This window comes from Myodes glareolus, chromosome 22 (assembly GCF_982192425.1).
Source record: "Myodes glareolus chromosome 22, mMyoGla1.1, whole genome shotgun sequence".
Lineage (NCBI taxonomy): Eukaryota > Metazoa > Chordata > Mammalia > Rodentia > Cricetidae > Myodes > Myodes glareolus.
Genome location: NC_142047.1, coordinates 22,048,711 through 22,073,375, shown reverse-complemented (window position 1 = coordinate 22,073,375; position 24,665 = coordinate 22,048,711). Strand labels below are relative to the sequence as shown.

The window sequence follows — 24,665 nt, the reverse complement described above, 5'->3', positions numbered from 1 at the left end:
TTTTTTATTTAAATTAGATTGATTAGATCTTTATTTAAAATATTTGAGGGGCTTTAGAGATGGCTCAGTGGTTGAGTGCTCACTGCTCTTACAGAGGACCTAAGTTGGGTTCTTAGTGGCTATGTCGGGCATCTCACAACCGACTGTAACTCCACCTCTAGGAGATCCAATGCCCTCTTCTGGACTCCGAGGGTACTCAGACGTACAATCCTATCCCTGCACATAATTAAAGATAAATCTTTAAAAATTGCTCACTTGATATAAACTTCAATAAGACTGACAGAATGGGTCTCATAGTGTTGTGTTCCCTTGTGATTTTAAAACATTTTAAAGATGTGGTTTTGCTCATGTTATATTCTTAAGTTGACTTTTCCTATAATCAACTTTTCCAATTATTTTTTAACAGATTGTTTTGGGGGGAGAATGTTATCATTCATAAACATGGGGTGACCCAAGACCAGTCCCACGAGGAGCAGTGGTGGGTCAGCTGAGGCCTTGCCAGGTCCCCTTGGCAGGTGGGAGACTTGGGTGAATGAGAGACATACAGATATGCCATCAAGAGAGCTCTTGGGTTAGTGGGTTATGGAGGAGGAAAGGGGAGACAGCTTCTGCCTCTCCAGAAAAAAAAAAAAAGCAGAGGGGGGGAGGATTGGGGAGGAGGGCAGAAGTGGGGGAGGCTCGGAGTGGGTGAAGCATAGTCTCTTAAAGGAACAGGGTACCCGGGAGACAGACCAGGCCAGCGGATTACAACAGAAACGACTGTAAACTCACCAGCAATTGTAACACAGAGATTATGCACTCTGTGTAGCTTTCCCTGGGCCGCCACTTAGCAAAGCTATCCTTCACTGCCACTATCAGGATGATGGTGTTGACACGGATACTTCCATTCTTCCTATCTGCTTGGCCTATGGTAAACACTGACCTGTTTTCTATTTTCATAATTTTGTCATTTCAATAATGTCGTGTAAAAGGAATTATCATTTGTCTGTAACCAGTAGAAATTAGCTCTTCTCTTGTGTCATACAGATTCATCCAGATTGTTGATTTTATCAATGGTTTGTTCTTTTCCACTCAATAGTGTAAAACTTATTAAATATGAGTCTTTTTTCCAAATTCTATAAAACTTATGTAATCATGGAATTCAAATCTTTTCCTCACCTCGGAAGACTTCTACATAAATGTCTTAAGGCCCTCCCCAAACTGGTAAAATGTTTCTTTACACAAAAGTCCCCTCTGCATTTCAGAAATTCATGGCCTAGAGTAGTAACCCCCTTCTCCTTCCTCCTTCATTCCCCTGGAGTCAGTTAAGACTGGCCAATCGAATGAGACTGTGACAATCCTCAGCCAATGGGAACAGACACAGTCACCACCTGAATTAGAATAAAGACCAAGTGCATTTCCTGTGTATTTGATCTTCTGAACTTTCCCTCTTGGTTAAGGGTAGAGTTTGTTGTGTCCAGACACTTTCCTTGGAGGAGTGCTCTCTTTCTTTGCAGCCCCAAATTTATTTCCTACAATATTCTAAAAACATTACAGTTTATCCACTTCTTAATGTATATTTGGTTTATCTACACATTTTGGTAATTATGAATAAGGCTGCTACAAATGCTTATGTAAAACTTGTGTGAACATAAGCATTCACTTTTCTGAGGCTAATGTTTAGAATAGTGGTTTGGTCACAGAGTACGTTGAATTTTTTTTAAGAAGTTGCCAGGTACCTGTTCTCCAGAATCACACCAGGTCACACCCGTGACAGCGTTACATGGGTGTCTAGCATCCCACTGCCTTGACAGTCATTGATAGTGTCACAAACTCTTATTTTTGTCATTTGATAAGTATGTAGCAGTGCTCCATTGGGATTTAATTTGCACCTCCTGATATAACAATGTCGGATATTCCTTCATGGACATTCCATCGACCATCTGCTGCATCTCTCGGTGTCTGCTCGGATCTTTTAACCACTGTCTAATTGGATTGTCTTGTTTTTACCAATGGACTTTGGGAGTTCTTTATGTATTTGATATATTACTTTTCTAGATATCTGATTTGTAAAAATTTACTCTAAATATGTAGGTCATCCTTCATCTAATAATGTCTCATGAAACAAAAGATTTAAATTTTGATGATGCACTCTTTATCAATTTTTGTTTGTGAAGCTGTGTTTTGGGTGTTAGTCTAAAACTCTTTGTTTATTCTTAGAATTTGCTACGTTTCAAATATGCTCTGTCCCCCAGAGGTTTGTGTAATGGGAGGTTGCTCTCCTGTGATGAAGCTAAAAAGTGGTACAGTCTTTGAGAGTGGGGCTGCTGTGGGGAGGGGGTCTAGCACCCTGAGGTTGTGTACTCCCAGAGAATGGCCACCCTTTAGCTTCTTGTCCCTCACACATGTGCCCTCTGTGATTCTGTCTGTTTGACGTAGTTACCTCAGTCAGAGGATACCAAGTGAGACAGGAATATTGGGACACCCCTGAGAACAACAGAACCTGTCTTGGGGAGCCCAGGTTCCGGAAAATCAGTGGTCACCAAAGTTGTCTGAGTCAGTGGCTTTCCAGATTTCCAATTCTTGTTTTGCCTCAGGAATTCAAGGTTCTTGTCTCTTGTCCCTAGGATTTTAAAGAATGAAATCCATGGCCCACAAAAGATGAGTCTTAGAGAGAAATTTAATACAGAGACATAGGCGGGAGCCTAAGGGGATGGGTCTGTGTAGCAGGAGAGGTCTCTCAGTCTCAGCATCCAGTCACATACAGCCTCTAGGAAGATGTTCATTTCGGAGATAACAAAGAGACAGGAACCAGAGCTCCCTTCTGGCATCCCTGGCCTCCAGCAAGGATGTTCTCAGAACCCAACCTGACCGGATTTTACCTCCTGTTCTCATCATCACCACAGCCGATACTGGACTCTTTGGGTTTTTACTCTTGAAAAATATGAGATTAAGTTACAAGTGCTCCAGCATTGGATATTTTGTTACAGTGGTAGAATAATGCAGAGTCCAAAGAGATCTTAAGCCTACTTAGACAGCTTGGTAGTTTTGCATTTTATTTTTAAGCTTGTGGAAAATTTGAACTAAAGGTGTAGTTTTAGACCAAAGGTCATGTACTTAATTGTAACTAACCTGGACCATGTGATGCTCAAGCAGATGCTTGAGTAACCTTTGTACGTATTTTTAGATTAATATTTGAGTCCATAGACTTAATTAAAGCAGATTCTCCTCTTAAGAGTGGGTGGACCCCACACATTCTCCTGAAGGTCTGAGCTGAATAAGAAAGGCCTCCCTGAGAAGAAATGTCCTCCTCCTGCCTGACTGCCTTGGACAGGGACACTGATGTGCTCCTGACTTTTGACCTGAACTGAAACAGTGCCTCCTAGGTCTCAAGCTTACCTTTAACCTCTAGTGACCTGTCAGCTTCCATAATCGTGAACGTTAATTCCTTATTTGTAACAGGAGGAGCGGGCTGCTTGTCCTCCCAACCGCCTGGTTAGCTTACACCCAAAATAATCACACAGAAACTGTATTAATTTAAACACTGCCTGGCCCATTAGCTCTAACTTCATACTGGTTAACTCTTACATCTTAGTTTAACCCATTTCTATTAATCTGTGTATCACCACGAGGTCATGACCTACCCTCCGACTGCGGATCCATGGTGTCTCCCTGACTCCGTTTTCTTCCTCCCAGAATTCAGTTCTGTCTTCTCCACCTACCTAAGTTCTGCCCTATCAAGCCAGCAGTTTCTTTATTGATTAAACAATGAAAGCAACACAAACAGAAGGACCTCCTACACTACTTATTAGCTGTCTATCTGTTGACAAAAAACAACTGCCATCTCAGAGGATAAAAACGATACTTCATTCTGGAGCCTAATTGCAGTGGCTATGGTCTGGGAACACAGATTCAAGTTTCTCAGAGTCCATGTTCCAATGTGGTAAGAGTCTTATGCCGTTTTATAGCGACACAACAAAAAATACCATACATCACTTTTTAAATGCCCACGGGAAACACATGAGGCACTGTTTAAATCCACACTGGAAACATAAGGCAGGTTAAAGCAAAACCGGGCTGAAAGATGGCTCAGCAGTTAAGATCACTGCAGTTCTTCCAGAAGACCCAGGTTTGATTCCCAGCATCCACAGGGTTGCTCACAACTATCTGTAGCTCAAGTTCCAGGGGATCTGATGCCCTCTTCTGGCCTCTGGGGTTACTTCATGCATGTAGTACACAGACACACATAAAGACAAAAGATCCATACATATAAGATTAAAAAAAAGGGTTAAAAAATCACTACCTTTGTAAGCATTTGTAAATGCAGACCATCTCACCATGTGTCCCCCTAGACTCTTCTCCCTTAATGCTAGAAAAACAAAAACAACAAACACACACACACAAAAAAAAAAAAAGGAAGGAAAATTGCTATAGACCTCAGAAGCTATTCAACAGCATCCTTTGCTCATTGGTTGGTTGGAAATCAGGGGTCTGTTCTTACATTCGCAGGATTTACCTAATACGCTCAAAGATGTCAAGTTACTTATGGAAGAGGGCAATAAAGGGCTGCTAAGAAGGTAAAGATGTCCCTGTGTCATTTGGCTCAGGCCTTATCCACATCACTGGAGCTCCAATCAGTCAGTCTTGCAGCAGGTTCAGGGAAGGTGCCACTCTTCTGAGAAACTTTCATTCACAAACCTGTCACGCACCACGTTCCTTCTGTCTTGGGGGAGTTTTAACCCTCGAGTTTGGGTACGGAAAGTCATGCTAGAGAAAGAGGATTGACGGATGGGCTTTCTGCAATTTGCTCTGGATTTCTGGGATGGTTTCTCTAGTGTGATCGTATGTAAGGACATCAGGGACTCGGTTCCTAGTAACAAAGAACATGGCGAGGTCATGGCTTGATGCAGCCATGAAGGTGTGGAAAACATCAGCACTGGACTCTCCGAGTCAACTGTTTATGAAGCAAGCAGTTGGCTGCCTATGCATACTGCAGAGCACATTCCTCACCGCAGAATGAGGTTGGTACTTTACTTCTAATGTCAAAGGACAGAAAAAGGAAAGAAAATGATGATCTCTGGGGTTTGAAATCCCAGCTCAAATACCATATAAATAACCTGAAACCCTTATGTGCCCTGAAGGAGACTCATCTCTCAGGACAGGGACTGCTAACCAGACTCTCAACCCATAGCTAGCTGAACAAAACACAAGGTGAGCTCTTGCCCTTATAGAAAATCTACTGTTAAAGTCAAGACACTGGTTAAGAAGGAATGAGTCTTAAAAGATTTAGTGGGGGTGGGAAAGAGAAATAGCTCAGTGATTAAGAGCACTTGCTGCCCTTGTAGAAGACACAGGTTTGGTTCCCAGCCCCCACATGGTAACTAGTGACCACGTATATCTAGTTCTAGGGGACCACAACAGTCTTCTGGCCTCTGAAGACTCCTGTATGCATGCGGCACACATAAATGCATACAAACACATGCACATAAATATATAAACAAAAAAATCACACAGGACATGTAGGTAGAATCTAATGGAATGGAGACATTTGGCCTCTGAACTTTGACACATTGCCGAGTTATAAAACAAAAAATTTCCCCAACCTTCCTCACACAGAGTGGGAAGATAATTTGTAGAAAAGGAAGTAGCAGACCTTTTGAGAATTATTGGACATTGGCTCTGAACCAACACTAATTCTAGGAGACTCAGAACATCATGGTAGTCTAGCAGTCAGGCTTCTGGAGGTGAGGTGATCAATGTTATTTTAATCCAGTTCTATCTCAGTGGGCCTAGTGGGTCTCGGAAGGGTCTTTCACCCAGTTCTATTTTATTTTATTATTGTACACATGAGAGAAGGCAAGAAAGGGAGGGAGGGAGGGAGTAAGGGAGGGAGAAACAGGAAGGTGGGGTGGAGGGGGAGAGAATACACAAGCAGGTGCACATGTAGTTGCCTTTACTTGTGGCATCATCTTGCTGGCTTTTGTTTCCCCAATTTTTGAATAAATGGGAGGTTCATACTTAGTACTCAGTTAAGGAAAAACAGGCTGGGGTCCCCTTGAGAAAAGGAATTTCTACCTTCAAACTGTACTTGAGTTTATGCTGTAACACCAAACCTTCCTTGGGTCTTCAGTCTACAGGAGACTTTGAAGATTTTGAATCTTCCTGCCTCTATAGTTGTGTAACAAGTGTTTAAATTCTTTCTCTTTCTCTCTGGACATATATATATATATATATACATATGTAAATATGTATATATATATATATACATATTTGTATGTATCTGTACACGTACACATATACACACACATCTTTTGGGCTTGGTCTGTTTCTTTGGACAGCTCAAACACGATACCTAACACGGTTATGCTTGAAGAGAGTTTCTTACAGACAGTATACAGTTGTGTATTTCTTTTTTGATTCAACCCACCAGTTTCTGCCTTTTAAATAGTCCATTTAAAGTATTCACACTCCATTCAGTTGTTAAGATGTTAAGGCTTTCATCTGTCTTTTGTTTGTTTTGGTTTGGTTATTTGCTGCTTTTGGTTTTTCTCTTCCCTGACTTTCTGAACATTTTTCTAATTCCATCTCGATTCACTAATAGTGTTTTTAGAGTATCTTTTACAGGTTTTTGAGTGGTTGCTCTGGGTAGGTACAATCACTTCGTGTCTGAGTGTCACCTACCAGTTTAGGTACACAGGTGTTACTTTGGGGTCTTTTTTCCCTCACACATTTATAATGGGACCATCTTCAATACTGCTCCTAGATACATTTAGGGCTCATCATACAGGGTCATTTCCGATTTAGTTATCAAACATAATTTAGAAAACTCAAGGAGACTGAAACCACTCTCTGCGTTTACCCTATTCTTCCCTTTCCCACAAGGTCTCATGATTTCTTTTAACAACTCCCACATTTCTGGAGAACTTCCCGCAGCCATTCATTTTACAAACGTGACGGGACTAGCAAGCCTAAACACTGGAAGAGGTTCAACAAAAGAAATACCACCACCACCACCATGACTGCTTAAACATGAGCCAGACAGGAACAGCAACAGCCATGCCGGAGTGGGCAGGGAAAGCCCAGGAGGCGTCAGTCCTACACAAAGAACCACAGGCGCCTAAGGAAGGCTAAGAGTGGGAGAAGCGATCTTCCTAGGGAAGGGCGCACTGCTCTGCCATCCAATGCCACATGGTCAGCCGCAGAAATAAAACATATGAAGTAACTGAGCAGGCTATATAGTCATGTCTTTAGGAACACGCACACATATACGCACACACATGTGCAAAGACAATTAATGAAAAAAGAATAAGGAAAAAAAGGTATGAATTTGAAAGACAAGGAGGAATGTCTGGGAGAGTTTGGAGGGAAGAAAGGGAAGGGAGAAACTATATAATGATATCATAATCTCCAAAATAAAAGAATACAAAACAGACTCCCTAGACACATACAAAAAGAAAGAAGATCACAGCTAGGTAAACCATAATAAAATTCTCTAAAGCCAGAATTAAGAGAAAAATGATGCAAGTAGCCTAATGTTAAGAATACAGTATAGAGATGCCTCTATAATGGGTATATAATGGTTAAGAGCCCTGGTCACATTTCCTGAGGGTCCAGGTTCAATTCCCAGCACTCACAGGACAACTTACAACCATCTGTAACTCCAGATCCAGGGGACCCACGGCCCCTTCTGGCCTCCATAGGCACTACACATACACGGTATATAGACATATATGCAGGCAAAACACCCACACACAAATAATAAGAATAAAATGAAAACAAGAGAATTCATTACATAGGATAAAACTATGAAGAAAATTGCTGTTAATTGTTCATCAGAAACAGGAGGAAGGGTAACAGTGGGATCTCTAAATTCTGAAAGCGCACACGCTCATGCGTGTGGCGGGGGGGGGGGGGCAGGTATAACCTAGGATTATTTATCCAGGAAAAAAATATTCTTCAAAAATAAAGACAGAAGCCTAATCAAAACAAAGGAAGCTGTTAGAATCATTTTCATAAAGCTGTGTTGTTCAATAACAATCTGAGGTAATGAAAAGGTAGAGGGGGGAGGAAGGAAACAAGCCAGAAATAGGAACTAGATATGGAAATAAATATAAAAGAGCTTTTCTTCCCCTCTCAGATTCTCTCTCTTACATACAATTTACTGTTTAGAATAAAAATGGTAAAAGTGTTACTTGAGGGATTTAAGACACACACATGATGCTTGACGTCAGTACCCATCATGGGGTGAAATAAGTCAAAGAATATTGTGAACGTCCCGTGTTAAAGGCCTATTACTGTTTGAAGTCAAGCTGCATCAAGTCCACTCTACATAAACACACATACACACACACAGGGTGAGGGGAGGAAAAAAAAACCTGTAAGGCAGGATAAACAACCCAAGGCCCATATGGACTATAAAAGACTCATTTCAGATATGTATTATCTTCCTAAGTGCACATGGGACATAGAGCAGGACATATATCAGACTAAGAAGTGAGTCCCCATACAGTTAAAAGAATTGAAATGGAAAATAAAAACATCAGCTGTCACCCTGCATTCTAGTACCCAAGATGAGAAAAAACTGTCCTCACTGTATTCCTTGGGCAGAAGATGAACTTTCTTTTTCAATTCACTCTTCTACCGAGAATTTAGCAAACACTTTACTCTCTGCTGAGGTGCCTGTTCTGATTCCCCACCACCTTAAACCAAAGTCTTACCTTTTGCTTCTCCAGACTCTCTTCCTTGGCAAGGCTGGCACGTGCCCACAGGACAGCTGCAGCCTTCATCCCCTCAAATGGCCTGAGTCGTGGCTCTTCTCTGTCTTGGCATTGAGGACTGCCCTTCGAACACTCTACTCTCATCTGTGTGTCTGCGCTCGTGCTTGTGATGGTTAGCATTCTAGAGGTTTTGTGGCTGAAGGGTTCTCAGATTATCTAGTTTCCATGTTTCTGGAAGCCTCGGCCTGACACGTAGTTCCTTGGTTATTTTATGGGTCCAGATTACATTAGCTAAATCAGAAGTCCTCTCATGGTGAGCCAGGCAGCCTTGGGTTTGAATTCCTACCCAGTGTTCACAGTTACGTAACTCCCAACAAGAAGTAAAACTTCTCTGGCCTTGACTTTTATGTGAGCTGTAGAGACAATAACTGTAGATTTTCAAGTTTGCTGTAAAGATTTTCTCTTACACCATGTGAGGAACAATAAACGAAAGATAATGTTACCATTATGTCTCCCGCAAACATCACGTGTCAGGGAAACCTGAACACTAGAAATGGCAGACGGCAAGGATGCGCACAAATGACTCACTTCAGGCAAGTGTAACAGGAAGAACGGTAGCGGAAAGGAGAGTGTCCATAGCTTTATCTAACTGACGATGGGCAATTCCCAAAGGCGATACGACATTTGATTTAAAATCTGAATGCATATGACAGTGTGATAACATTACATCATGGTGATGGCTACCCAACCCTGTGAATAAACAAAAACAAGCGTTGTACGAAATGTGAACTGCCCTGGGTGGAGCTGTGTTTAAAACCCGGAAAACAGAAAGTCATGGAAGATAGATGGGGGAATAATCTATCCAAGGAGGCAGCAGAGCCACTCCGAGAGTGGAACTGGCTTTAGCCAGCTTGCAGGAAGGCAAGAAATTGGGTTGGGGATTTGGTGAGAAAGGAGACTAAGGACAGCTGAGATCTAGCATGCAGCAAGGAGTCAGGCAGTGAGGAATCAGGCCGTGAGGACGTTGTGCACCAGGCTGAATGTTTTCATTTACCTGTATTGGAACTGTGGCCTTTGCTAAGCCTTAACTGGAGAAGTGCTATCTGTCTCATGCTTTGAAATGATTGCCACGCTTCCTGCACGGCAGGCACATTCACAGGATGGGAGGAGCACCAGCAGGGCGAATAATATTCCCCCAACAGCTGGAATGGATGCCTTGGCCCTCAGCTCCACCTCTGGGCTCTTCTGTGACTGCAATGGCACCTTGGCAGAGGGTGAGAAGTGGAGAACCCCAGGCTCCAGCACTAACCCCAGGGCACGCTTCTGTAGCATCCTGAAGCTCACCTCACCTCTGCTTTACAGAACCTGGAGTATTCACACAGGAAGGTAGGACCATAAGAAAGGACATGTTCAAAGGACAGAGGTGTTACCTTTCCCAGTCTGCAGTTCCTCTGCCTTACCCCATCTCAATCACGGCTCACTGTTCAGACCATTCTCTCTCTGTCTCTGTCTCTGTCTCTCTGTCTCTCTGTCTCTCTGTCTCTCTCTCTCTCTCTCTCTCTCTGTGTTTTAAATTTAATTTTCTTTTGTGTCTACGAGTGTTTGTCTGAATGTATATTACTTGTGCTCATAGAGGCCAGAAGAGGGCATCAGATCCCCCAAACTGGGGTTACAGCTGTTTAGAACCTCCATGTCAGAGCCAGGAACCTCCAAAATGCTCAGTCATATCTCCAATCTGAGTCCCATAACCATTCTTAATTACATCTATCTTTTTTTCCATTTAAGAACGAAGTCACAATATGATGTCTGGAACCTACAAGTGGGAAAACACAGGACAGATCTAAATCTGTAAATTCTGTAGAGCAGGCAGCATGGAGCTGTACCTCGTGGTTAAAAGCACAGCTGTTGGAACCGGGTAAATTCTGACTTAACTGCACACGTAACAACTTACTGAGTTCTAGTGTATAGACTACCCATATAGTCTAGACTACCCATAGAACTAGCGATAGACTACCCATGCTCCAGTGAGTGTTCAAATGAGCTCTTTAGGATTAAGCAGAAAGGACAAGAAGCTGGATCAAGTTCTAAACTCAAGGTCTCTCTCTGGAGATCTATCTCCTCATTGAAGTTCCACCTCCCGAAATTTGCATCACCTCTCAAATGGTGGTCAATGTTCAAATACAGAAACCTATGGAAGGCATTTACCTCCTAAGACATAACAACAATCTAACCAACAAGATCCCCCCCCACAAAAAAAACCCCAAGAAGTTCATCCAAGTACAGGGAAGGGAGGTTAACACATCATAAATGTTTGCTTTTCTAGAAAATGGCTTTCTATAAGTATCTTATCTTCTTTGATAATTGCCATATAAAGACAAAACACTCAAAGACTTCCATAGCAAAAAGCCTGTCTATTCCATACAGGTCATGTCCCTGTTTGAGAAAAACACATTGCCTCCAATTAACCACCCTGTGCTTGGAATGATATGATGGGGAGAGCTTCTGAGCCTCTGAACCAGGCAGCTCTGCTGTACCTCATGCAGAGTGCAGAACCCATGCCTTCCAAAGGGGGGTCAGTCACTCTGCACTAAACTCTGGTGGCAGAGGTGGGCTGGTGAGATGGTTCACTGAAGAAAGGCACCTGTTGCCAAGTCTGATGATCTGGGTTCGCTTCCCAGAACTCACAGGGTGGAAATAGAGAACCGAGTACAATAAGTTATTCTCCGGCATCCACACAGGATGGTCACAGCATGCCTATGATCCAACCCCAAATAAATTAAGATGGGGTTTTCTGTTTGCTTATTTGTTGCTTGTTTGAGACAAGGTTTCTCTGTGTAACCCTGGCTCTCCTGAAACTCACTTTATCGACCAGACTGGCCTTGAACTCAGAGATCCAGCTGCCTCTGCCTTCCAAGTGCTGGGATTAAAGGTGTGCTCTTGTAGCATATGATTTTAAGCTGTGTTACATTTGCTTATGCTCTGGAACGTTTGTTTAACAATGTAAAAAGTGTTGCTCTTGTTTCTGCTGCATTTGTTTAACTCTGTGAAGCTGTGATTCTTTGCCTGTCTCACATACCTGACGGTCTAATGAAGAGCTGAACGGCAGGAGAAAGGCCAGGTGGGGCTAGCAGACAGAGAGAATACATAGAATAAGTAAATAATTAAAATGTAGAGAAAATAAATAGAATAAATAATTAGAAGGAGAAATCTGGGAGGGGGGAGCAAGAGAACAAGGAGAACCAGGAGAGAGGACGCTAGGGGCTGGCCACTGAGCCAGCCAGAGTAAGAGGGTCAGTAAGATGACAGAAGCAAGAAAAGGAAAAAGCCCAGAGGCAAAAGGCAGTCGGGGTAATTGTTAAGAAAAGCTATTAAGAAACAAGCCAAGGGAAGGCTGGGCATTCATATGAAAGAAGAAGAATCTGTGTGTGATTTATCTGGGAGCTGGATGGTGGGTCCCCAAAAGGGACAAAAGAGCAAAGAGGAAAACCAGCAACAGCATGTGCTCCCACATCCAGCTGCAAATGTTAGTTAAATATAGAGCTATCACCACTGATCATCACGCCCGGAAGAGGATAGCTAACCACACGTGATGCAAACAACCACTGTCTCTAAGCAACTTGGTACATCAAAATCTCCCCATAGAACTATTTTGATTGAAATGCGCTTTGCTTCCTAAATGTTTTAAGAAATAATATTTCTCATTTTCCCTCTACAAATTAATATATATGACCATAGTGGATTACTAGTTTAATTTCTAATCTTCAATCTTAAGAGGAGAAAAGCCCCCTCTAGAAGAAATTGGCAGGGCAGGAAGGTCCAGGGCTGCTTAGTAAGAAATGACTGAGCATTCAGCCAGTCAGGTCAAGCTCCTTAGGAATAACCACATGGAGCTAGAGAGCTGGCTCAGTGGATGAGAGCACTGGCTGCTCTTCTAGAAGACCCAGGTTTGGTTCCAGCACCTACATGGTAATTAACCACCACCCATAACTCCAGGTTCAGGGAATCCTCTTTGGCCTCCGTGGGCACTGCACATACATGATGACCAGATAAGCACGCAGGCAAAACCACCCACGTAACATAAAATAAAAATAAATGCATCTAAAGACCAATACTACTACAACTTTGGGTAAAGTCTGAGTTTTTTGCAGTAGAACATAGTAAAATAAATGAAAGAAAATAATGAAGTACATCCATAATTATGTAAACTCACACTCAAACTGTGGTATTTTTAAGTAAAAAAAAGTATATTTGAGATAAACATCATAAAACCAGAACTTTGTAGTTGCCAAGTTTTACATTGCAAATTTGTTTGTTCATTGATGAAACTGTAAAATAGAAACACCATACTGACAGAAGTGGATGTATAAAAACAAGGAAATGATGGGATCATTTATGAAAGCCTCACAGAAAGCCTCTAGTTCCGAATGCTACTCTCCCATGATTAGTGGATTAACATGTCGGCTTTCTGGGCTTACCTGAGTACATACATCTACTGTGTACGGCAGACATCAGTGTAAACATTACTTAGCATAATTAATTATTAAGCAATTGCTTCAGCTCATCTAATGCCTTTTAAAAATGCTTTAATATACATGAAAAGTAAATAATTACATATACTTAAGGATAAAACTTTGCTGCTCAAATATCCAAGTATGTATTTAGTTATTAACTTAGAAAACACCTGCTTCGTATGTGAAAGTAGCTCAGAATCAAGGCCCTTGATTAAATGTAGTCTCCAACACTTCCCGGAAACTTCGGAGCCTCAGAACTGACTTTAAAACTCTAACTTAAGGCAGACTGGCTAGTAGATTCTGAGACCTAGCCAGAGCAAAGCATCTGGTATCAAAGACTAACTGCAGAACAGTAACCGATTATTTTTGTACATTCTTTTAACAAACTGGTCCTTTATTCGAAATTGCAAATGTAAGTGATATTAAGAGCATGCAGACATGGGTCCCAATAAAAATGGAATTTGGAGAAATTTTCACCTAACATAGAGGGGCTATGTTGCTGTTGGATTTCTGCCTGGGTGTGGACTGTGGCCACACATCGACAAACTAAGCTTTTGGATTCCTTGGCTGTTGGTGATACATTGGAAGCATCTGTTTTCCATGTGGATAGTTCTGACAAACTCTAAAGTTTGAGAGGAAAATTAAACACAATAAAACTCTCTCTTGAATTGGATGGTAAAATATACTAATTTGACCATTATATAAATAGAACAAATCTGATTTATCTGTTGGGAAAGTGCTACCTCTGAAACCAGCCAACTCAAATTCAATTCAACTCTGTAGCAAACAATTCATTTTCTCATTAGGCAATCACTGTTCCTTTCAATAAGGCAATTCCCACTCAGCTGTGGCCACTGCGGTCATTTTGAAGCACTGTCCCCTTTATACTATGGATATCAGAAAAGGACCTGCTGACCTTAGGAGGCATTTGAAAAAAAAAAACTTGCAATAGAGATGCATCTCAAGGGGAGTGTGCGCTCTTAGAAAGCATCATCTAGCTAAGGTTGTGCTCCCCGCTCCTGGCCAGTGACCGAGGAAACCGAAATCTAAATGGGAAAACAAACCTGCAAAGATAAAATTACAAAATTCTGCCATGCTTTTCAGATTCCTTATCCTTACTTCCAGAAAGGAAAGCAACTAGAGTAAACACAGTACTATTATATGTGGAAGAACTGAAAATCATTTGTACTTGCTAAACTCACAGTGTTGACCAATGCTGACCAATACAGAGGAAGACCAGTGAGTTTATTAGGAAAACTGAACTGAAAAATTCACAAAAATATACGGTATTTATCGCCAGTTAAAGCAACCAGTAAGAGCACAATGTAAGACAAAAGGAACTTACTTGATATATGAAGGTTAATAAAAGCATTTTAGGAAGAAAATATGTCATTTTAGTAAAAAAGCTTTCTGTTTTGAACATCATTAGTTGATAAGCACATGTCCAATGCTGCCAACAAACCCCTTCCCAAAGACAGGCTGGAGCAGAGCTTTCTTCACTGGGAACACCGACTCAATCGACCTTTTTGTCTGAGGCGCCCTCCTCATGCTTCTCAGGGCTGACTTTATTACTAGCACCAGAGTGAGCTGTCTGGACTTCATCTGGCAACGAAAAGACATGGCATGTCTGGAGGTCTAAGTACGTTGTAAAGATCTTGGCATATTCTGGGTGCTTTAGGGCAAAACTTTTGAATTCCTCTAGAAGGAAGGAAGAAAAAAAATCAATAAATTAGGGCGCTTCTTCTTTTGGCATGATGAAACTTAACAAAAGATCTTAATTATACAATGACTGCCGAATCCTGTTACTCAACTCAAAAAAAACTTCTGATAACATAAACTGTACAACCACTCTGCAATAGTTAAGTTACAGACATATATTTTTAGCAACTCACTAATTCTGTTCTGAGGTACACAACCTATGGAAACTGTGAATTACACCTGGAGATATGTATGAGAATATTCCCGCCAACATCATTCGTAACAGGGAAGGAAGCATAGAGCTCAGATGTCAATCAACAGCAGCAACGAATAAAATTGTAGCATATTCATGGAGCATAAGGACCGCAATGCAAGCAAGTGGCCAATGATGATGAATTATGACTACATGCGCTGAGTGGAAAATGCCAGATACAAAGGAACACAGATTACAAGAGCTCATTTATAGGCTGCTCAAAAACTTAGACCATAGTAAAAAATGTCAACACTTAGTATAAAAACTACTTAAATTCCTCAAATATTTTGTAAAACTTGGATGAACATAGTATTAGGAGAAAGGAAAGAATGTATGCATTCTGAAAAGAAAAAGGTTGAACTGAAAAACAAAACTAAACTCTGGCCACTGGTAGATCGCCAGATGGCCCACATCCCAGTGGACGGTCCCACACACATGCGCATTTGTGCTAATCGGGCTCAGTGGTTAGTCACAGAAAAAGGAAGCAATGTTGGAAGAGAGATGCACTGAGAGGGCCTGGGGGGAATTAAAGAAAGAGACCATGAGGGGTAAATATGCTAAAAATTATCTCTATCTACATATATATATGTATATATATAATTTTCAAATAAATATATTATTTATGATCAGAATATATCATATTAAAATTTTTAATAAAAAAAGGAAAAAAATCTCCTGGGACTGGTGACATGTCTCACCAGTCGAGAGCACTTGTTCTTGCAGAGGGCCTAGATTTGACTCCTAGCACCCACATGGCAGTTCTCAATCGTCCATAACTCTAGGACCAGGAGATCCATTGCCCTGTTCCGACTTCTGTGAGCACCAGATATGTATATGGTCCACAAACATCCATATAAGCAACTTCAACTCCTACACATAAAATAAATAAATCTTTTTTAAAAAATTACCAAACAATGTAGCATAATTTTCTAACAGATTATTAAGCTAACCAAAGTATGGCCATAGCAAATAATTTTAATATAGTTAAAAATTATTATCTTCCAGTGAAACACTTTATCAAAATTTGGTAGTTCTGGGGGTGGAGAAAAGGCTCAGTGGTTCCCAACCTCCACAGCTAGCTCACAATTGGCTACAACTCCAGTTCCAGGGAATCCGATGCCCTCTTCTGGCCTAAGTGGGCACTGCATGCACATGGTGCACACAAAGTGGAGGCATATAAATAAACATATACATACAAAAATAAGCTTTAAAAACTGGTATTTAGAATAATAATAATAGTAGAGAGTATCATGGAAGCTTTAGTTTACATGAGTTTTTGAAGTTTTTTTTGTTTTGTTTTGTTTTTTAATGAGCTCAACAGATTCACAGCCCTCTATATGTAATTATCTAAAAGAGAATATGGGGCAGACAAAAGGCCAGTAACTAAACACAGAGTAAGAGAAGTATGTGACCTGATTTCCCCATCCCGTAAGCATTAATAAGCTGAACCTCTGTGAACACCATCAGGGCAATGTAATTAGGTGGTTAGTGTCCCTCCAGCCAGAGGCGAAAGCTGGGGGAAGATAAGCCGGCCTGGCATCCAGGACCACATCACAGCTAAGCAGGAAACAATCACCCAGGCCTCCGCATGTTTCTGAGAGACTACTCTGGGGAATAGAGGGAAAGGGATCCACCACCATTGTTCTGAGCTATCAGGATGAAGGAGAAGCCAGTGCATGGGTCTGTATCTACACCACAGTACCGTAGACCTTCTTCTGCCATGGCCACTCCCTCATGGGGGCTGCTCTAAGATGACAAAGACAAAGGCTGCCCATATAAACTACTACATGGACCTCCACAAGTCATTTAGCCACTACTGTTGTGGTGCCTTGGACCATACCCCTCCCCTGCAGTTCCAGCCTAGCTTGACTAGCTCACTCAGGGCAGATAGGAAAGACACTGAGGCGCTGACAATGGTACAGGCTCTAATGCCAGACTTTCAATTTTTGAACCCTGGCTCTGACAATCTTCAGGTGGTCAGTCTTCAGGAAGCTCTTTAAATCTTTTGTTCTTCGCCAAACACAGATGTGGAAAAAAACAAAAACAAGAACAACAACAACAAAAAAACCCGGGACACTGATTAAACAAGTTTATAAACACAAAACATATGAGTACCTGGTGTGCGAGTCTTCAATAATTAGCTGTTACTATCACTACTAGAACAATGCTGTATGTAGTCACCATCGTCATTGCTATTACCAATAGTCAGCCAAGGGAACCCACTCATCTGACTCTCAATTCAAGGCCCGGATGCTCTCATCATAAATGAGGGGGGATCGGGATTGCCTACTCACCATAGGAAACAGAGTCCCCGTGGGCAATTTCCCTGAAGAGACCGGAAACATCAAGGTCAGGCACTCCAAGAGAAGCCTGCAGAATGGTGCAGAACTCCTGCTCTGTTATGTAGCCATCCTCGTCAACATCGAAGAGCTGCGAGTGAAACAGCACACGGAGGTGGCAAAGTGAAGCCTTTGATAACGGAGATAGTTACCTAGTTACCGTACAAGACATATATGCATGTATGCATACGCATATATTAATGTATATGCATGCGAGAGGGGACAGGGAGAGAATGGTCTCTGCTCCTCTTATAAGACTTAAATGCCTACAGTAGCTTGGTAGTGGAAAGAGCCAGAGCCAGAATTGGGGCCATGCCAATAGTACGTACTAAAAGACATGGGAGCCCAGGAGGGACCTGATGACTCTTACCCAGGGAGGTCCACAAAGGCTGTCATTACAGTTGGCTCTCATAATGTAAAGAGAAGTTCCCAGACGATAAAAGGAATGGCAGGTGAGTCCCTGGGACTTAAGTCCAGAGACTGATGGAGGAGCTAGATCCAGATCATGGTGGATGTATAGGGCCCCACCTAATACTTGCAAAGGGAAGAGGTTAATTACATGTCTTCTGAACAAGGCCTCTGAAGCAGACATAGTGTGCAGGACAATATGGGGGCAGGAGCCTTTCCCAAGCAAGAAAACCAAGTGAGGCTAGGGTGGGCAAGCAGGACAGGAAGGACAGACTGTACACACAGCACAGATACAGGCTGCAGAAAAGGTTTGTAGTGATGGGAAGGAGCCAAAGAGCCAGAGTTTTCTAGTTGGGTAACTGAGGAAAACAAGTCTAACTACTGCCAAATGAGATAAAAGTTGTGCCTAGAAAAGTTAAATCTGAGTTAGAGGTGCCAGGAGTAAGTGAAAGGGGGGGGGAGAGAATCAGCTATGAGCTCAAGAGATTATAGGGTTCCAGGTAGAAATTCGGGTAAGAACTGAACCACGGGCATGTACAGCTCGTCTGCAGAGAGGGTATGGAGTGAAGAACCAGCCCTGGGCCAGCCACCATTGAGAGGTGGACAGAAGAGGAACCGAGGCTTAGAAGGATTTGACAAGAGTGTGTCAAGGGAAGCTAACAGAAGGTCTTAGTAGAGCAAAACTTGACCCTGGAAACAGGCACCAGACTACAATGCCATGGGATGACCAAGGAGAGCAAAATATTTGCTAGATTTGGTTAAGTAGGAGATGAGAGGCATCCAGTCTCAGAGAACCAAAGGGGAAGAGGTAATGAAAGTCAAGGGGCAAACAAGAGATTGGGGAAGACAGCTGGTACAGGCATTTCTAAGAAGTTAAAGAAGAGAGGACCGCAGGAATGAGGTAACACCAGGCACGAGAGGCGATTACACTTATAGGAGGAAAGCAAAGCAGTGGGCTGGGAAGGCCAACAGCCAACCAGTGGGAGAGGAGTAAATGCTGGATAACCAATAACCAAAATAAGAATATTTAATTAGAACTTTTTCTGTCCAGGCACTGGTCAGAGGTATCCAGTTCCCTTTACATGTATTAATCCTTAACGCTCCCAATACACTTTGGCAACAGGTGCCTATGTTAGCCCTCTTAGACATGCGGCAGCTGAGGCCCAATGAAGGTAGCAGGTTCTGTCCCAGGGCATGCAACCTGTAAATGACAGAGCTAGCAAATGCTGTCGTCAGTACTGAAAGGCCCCAGTGCTTGGCATCTATATTTCAGACCAAACGTTAGATCAAAGACACGGAACAATTGCCATTAGTAAGGTCTGGTAATCATGGAAAGAACTATAAGTGAATATTTAACAGTGGGTGAGAGAAAAAAAGGCCATAGCTCGAAGAAAAGCCATAACTCGAATTTGGGATTTGTTACCCCAAGAAGGGGAAACAGGCTTCTGGCCCATTTCCTGCTGTTGAGTTGTTTTTGTTGTTGTTGTTGTTTTGTTTTTGTAACTGGGGTGAAGGTGGCTGGAAAGAGATGTGAACTGACAGGTTCTCATAAGCTGTAGACCACAGCTTCCTAATGCATCCTGGACTTCGAACAGTAACTGCCAGGCTCAGCGGCACCTCTACTATTCTACCTGTATAGCTCAGTGTAAAGAGGAAAGAAAAGATGGGAAGTGAGCTATAATGGGCTTACCACAGGAAAGGATGTGACGGGATTCTGTGTACTATGAAAGCATATAACTAACTGAAAACAAAAAATATGTAAAATATTCTCAAAACAAAACATACCAAAAATCAGCGTCAGATAACCAGTGTGAGCTAGGTGTGGTGGAACCTGTAATCCTAACACTCAAGGGGCTGAGGTGGAAGTACTTCAAGTTTGAGCCAGCCTGGGCTACAGAGTGAGACTTTGTCACAAAATTAAAAAAAAAGTAGATAAATAAATACATAAAGATAGGTAAATTAAAACCAATGTAAAGCATGACCCTTGCCATAGTGAAAAAAATGAGCTAATTATAGATGTTAAGTCTTCCTTTCTTCCCTCTTCCATCATCAAACCAAGGTCTAGGCTGGTCAAGGTTTTCATGGTTTCTTTAAAAACAGTCATTACTGTGATGAAGGGCCAGCTTGTCTATTGGGTCTTTCATTGGCAAACCAAGAGTGACCCTTTGCTCAGCTAAACATGTAATTACGCATACAACCCCCAAAACAGACACGGAGATGTCTGGATTGGAATAAGTTAGCTCTATGTGTCATTTTAGGTTTTTGATGAGAAAGTCTAAAAGCTGAAGGTTTGACATTTTGGGAAAGTATCTGGCCCCTGCATCACACTCATCACCAGCTCCCTGGGTTCTTTACATCCAGTTTGCTCAGTTTAAAGCAATCTGCAATGGAAACTGTCCTCAGGGCACACCATCCCTGGTAGCCTCTAAAACACACACACACACACACACACACACACACACACACACACACACACACACACACACAGAGGAGTCTTGGCCAGATAATAGAGAAAGGAAAGGCTTGTTTGAGCCACAGTGGGATTGGTCTCAGAGAAAGCCAGAGAGAGAGGAGAGGAGAGGGATGGGAGAGAAGGTCACTGGCTTTCATGCTACATGGAAGCTGAGACTGTCACTATACAAGACAATGGGCTCAGCTGAGCGAGGTCAGTGGGGAGATGAAGGCAGTTGAGCGATGTCCCACTGGTGTGGGAGAATTGTCTATATTCTGTCAATCATGTTTTAAATAAATGCTGATTGGCCAGGTAGGAAGTATAGGTGGGAAAGCCAGACAGAAAGTAGAAATGATGCAATGAGAGCAGGAGAATTCTGGGAAGGAGGAAGTTGATTCCTCCCACTCCTGCCCAGATCACCGAAGCAGCAAGATGTGATCTGCCCCACTGAAAAAGGTACTGAGCCACATGGCTAACATAGATCAGAACAATGGGTTAATATAAGCTACAAGAGCTAATAAGTAGCCTGAGCTAATGGGCCAATCAGCTTTATAACTTATGGAATCCTCTGTGTGATTTTCTTTGGGGCTAAACAGCTGGGGGAACCAGAAAGGACAGAAAACCCCAACAAACAAGCAGGCTGTTCATGTTATACCCCACGAGCTTAGAACTCAAAGGAAAACACCACGATGAGACGCTAACAGATGATGGGTCTCCACTCTCCGGACATGCACTTTGGCGTATAGCTTGTGTGAGTGGCAAGTGCAGTCTGGATCTTTCCTCAAGCTTTGCTGGGGATAAGAAAGATTTTTTTTCCCCTAATTGAGATCCCCGTACTACACTGAAAATATGTTGGATATTACAGTAAGATCAGCAGGGTAGATTGGGACATTTATGATGATGGTCTGATATCACCACAAAAAAATAAACTCCAGCACTTGAATAAAAACCAGCCAATTGAATGATCTAGCAGATGCAAAATAAGGACAGATCAGAACTTTCTAGATGAATTAGGATGCAGGGCAAGGAGTGGTATTTATCTATAGCTATATATCTATATCTATATCTTACTTTAGAACTTCAAAAGAGGCCTGAAAAGAAACAACTTCAATTTGCTAAAGCATCCACTCTTCAATCTTGATGCTCACACCTAGGCTGCTTCCACTGCTGTTTAAATGAATGCCTGTGTTTTCTTTATTCTCAGTAGCAATTGACTTAATCACATTACCCTCCCGAACATGTCACAGCAGATCTATAAACTCGGGAAACAGATTCACCGAGTTTTCCAATAATGGAGTTAGAGTCAACACATATTTCCAAGGCCAGCCGAGATGTGGTCAGTGGGGTTGGCAGTACCTTAAATGCCACCTGGATGATCTCTTCTGTGTTGGCAGGGTTGCACAAGACAGCCAGGCCGATCACATACTCTCGGAAGTCAATACTGCCGTCATTATTCTGTGAAGATAGCCATCAGTTAGAAAGGCGGTTATCGAATTAGCGCTAATCATACGAGGCAAAGCACAAGCATGCTGTGCAGCACCGCAGCATCACGCACCGGGACACTGCGAAGAGAAGTTTTGAAGTTTTCCCGAGAAGGACAGCGAGGGAAGGACCACCCACTGCCAGTTCAGTAGAGTTACAACCAATAGTAACGACAAATACTAACCCCTGAGGCCATGCAAAGTGATCCACTGACACTCAGTGTGGTTCCTACGTTCAGAACTGCTTTGATGAGGACCCTTTAGGGGAAACAGGGACTAAGATTTTAATCCTTAGTGGAAATAAAGCTTTGGGTCTATGGTGAAAATGGTCCTGCCAAGATGGCCTGCACCAGAGGATCCCAAAAGGTCCTGGAAGGTTAATAAACAAGCTTTCTGTTTATTAACACAGAAAATGGAAGCGAAAGAAAAAACGGAAACTGAGGCATTAATTACAATGCATCCTTTAGTTTTCTGGCTTACTTTGGAATAAACCAGGAGCTGATAGGGCAAACCCAACAACCTCTTGAGGACTTTGAGGATTTGGGGTTCCAGAAGCACCTGTACTGTGGGGTCAGTGAAAGCCAAGCATAACTAGCATGATATAGACCAGGAAGGGTGTCACGATGACAACAGGAAGCAAAGGATACAGGGTGTGAGGTCTAACCCAGGCTGGCACACACATCAACTATCAAGAGAATGAGAGCTTACAATAAAGGAAAAATAGAATGAGGTTTAGTGGTGCCCAGTACTCAGGAGGCAGAGGCAGGTGGATCTCTGAGTTCAGGCCATTGTGTTCCACATAGCGAGTTCCAGGACAGCCAGGGCTACAAAGTGAAACCCTGACTCCAATAGGAAAGAAAAAGAAGGAGGAGAGGTAGGTTAGAACACAAGGGACCACGCAGGAGGAGAGAACAGACACCAGAGGAAACGAAAGAGAATGAGATGGAGAATGAGCAGAAAGATGGAAGAGGGAGGAGGGGAGCAGAATTCTAAGAATCCTAGATGTGAGAATCATTTTGGTGGTACAACTCCCAAGTGATGAATCTCCTGATAAACTCTGCACCAGGGACAAGGCTGGAGCAATATTCAATCTCACAGATTAACAAAGGGCGCTGGGCATCATCACACATGGATCTTCATCTTTACACAATCAACAGGAACACTTGAGAGAAGGGGCGTCTGTAAGCCCGGACACGGTGGGAGGTTCTCTGAAAGCACATTTTCTAGGGAGGTTTTCCTCCGCCTCTCAATAGCCAAACCTCAAAAAGTCAAACCACTCTTTTCATATTACTTTCTCTTACTGCAGGGCGGAAACTAAAAAAGAATAACAATCTAATTTCATGTTCCCACCAGGAAAAGCAGAAACAGAAATTTTAAGATTTCCCCCAAGTATTAGGGTTTATTTCTAAGACAAAGGCTGAAGTCATTCAACTTCCCTATTTGCCTAGAAACCACCATGAGAAGAACTATTTTTTAAAAATTGATTTTACTGCTGTTTAAGTTACATCCAACTGGATGCACCTACATGAAGTATCTAACTGATATCACATACACCAGGTAGTCACTGCCACAGTGAACATCTGGACGCCATCACCATGGAAGTGTCAAAGAAGACAGCGTATTAAGGAGCACAATATACTCCTTGTGCCATCATCACTTAATTCTTCACGCATGGTACACATGTTTTTGGTGAGTCTTAGACACAGAGGAGCTCATTTGGACCATGACAAAATTGCTCAACATAGATAAGCTTCCTACACAGTTGACTTTCCCTGAGCAAGAATGGCCTGGTGAATGAACAGTCTTTCTACACCACTGGCCCTGTGAAGAACGCCCGGTGAGCACCACGGCTCTTCTTGCAGAAACAAAAACATAACAGACCCTTCCTATGACCACTGGGAACAAGGCAATTGCTAGCGCCCAAATTTACACTAGTATATGGTGGCTTAAGCAGTCTTCAGTAGACACATTTTTTGATTGATATGATCATAATTTGGCAGACCCTTGACTCACATGAGAAAGAATTTGTAATTTTTCTCTATAGTAATGTGAAGGAGGAAAAACCAGCATGGAAATTACTTGGAGTGATTATTTTATTGGATTAATAACATACTACTGAGGCTGTAAATCAGTATAATAAACTTCAGAACTGGAGGAAATTGTTGAAACCACCAACGAAGCTAAAATGCATTTCATTTCAAGTTAATAAAATCCACTATTTCTATAACTGCAATTAAATTTAAATTTAATTTGATCATCAACCATTCAAACTTAACAGTTTAATAAAGTATATTTTTAAATGGACAAAACATTATATAACAACATGTATTCTTTGAATTTTCATATTTTTGAATTGGTTTTGTGATTTTTTAAAAAAAAAATTGTTCCATAAATCTATGGCGGTTTCCTTCAAACTTCTCCAGGAAGAATTATAAACTTAATAATAGCACCTGGTCTTAAAATGTACTTCATAGCTACATGTAAATGAAGAAATAAACCTTTCCATGGAAGGTCCTAGTCATTTCTCCATATCCTTTGCCAAGGCAGAGCTGAGGAATAGTCAGAGTTGGCACCAAGGAGCTACCCTGAATCACTGCAAAAAGAAGCATGGCCAAGCTTCAGTGAGCCCTAGCTGTGGACCTCGTCCCTTTCCTGGAGGGCAGCAGCGTCAGAGTATGAGGAGTCACAGTGAGTCCAGTCACCCAGCACCTTTGACCTGCTGCCCTGGCTTCTAGGAGCATGAGAAGTCCAAGTAACTCATCTTTATATTAACTGTGGAAATCTCAGGAGGCGGCCCAGGAAGACCACTCTGCAGTTAGAATGGAAT

General features: G+C 42.1%; 1 protein-coding gene across 3 annotated transcripts in view; it reads right to left on the bottom strand.

Moving 5' to 3' along the window:
- Positions 1-12,919: 12,919 nt before the first annotated feature.
- The window catches only part of Lpcat2 (lysophosphatidylcholine acyltransferase 2), a 62,704-nt gene continuing 50,958 nt past the window's right edge, over positions 12,920-24,665 (bottom strand). For 2 of the 3 annotated variants that reach the window (XM_048426754.3, XM_048426756.3), the window contains 3 exons: positions 21,714-21,812; positions 17,453-17,588; positions 14,432-14,905 (listed from right to left, as the gene is read on the bottom strand). In XM_048426754.3, coding sequence (XP_048282711.1) covers positions 14,721-14,905; positions 17,453-17,588; positions 21,714-21,812 — 420 coding nt within the window. In that variant the 3' untranslated portion in view covers positions 14,432-14,720. Of the gene's footprint in view, positions 13,830-14,431; positions 14,906-17,452; positions 17,589-21,713; positions 21,813-24,665 lie in introns of those variants that run through there. The other variant, XM_085682019.2, reaches the window with a different exon arrangement.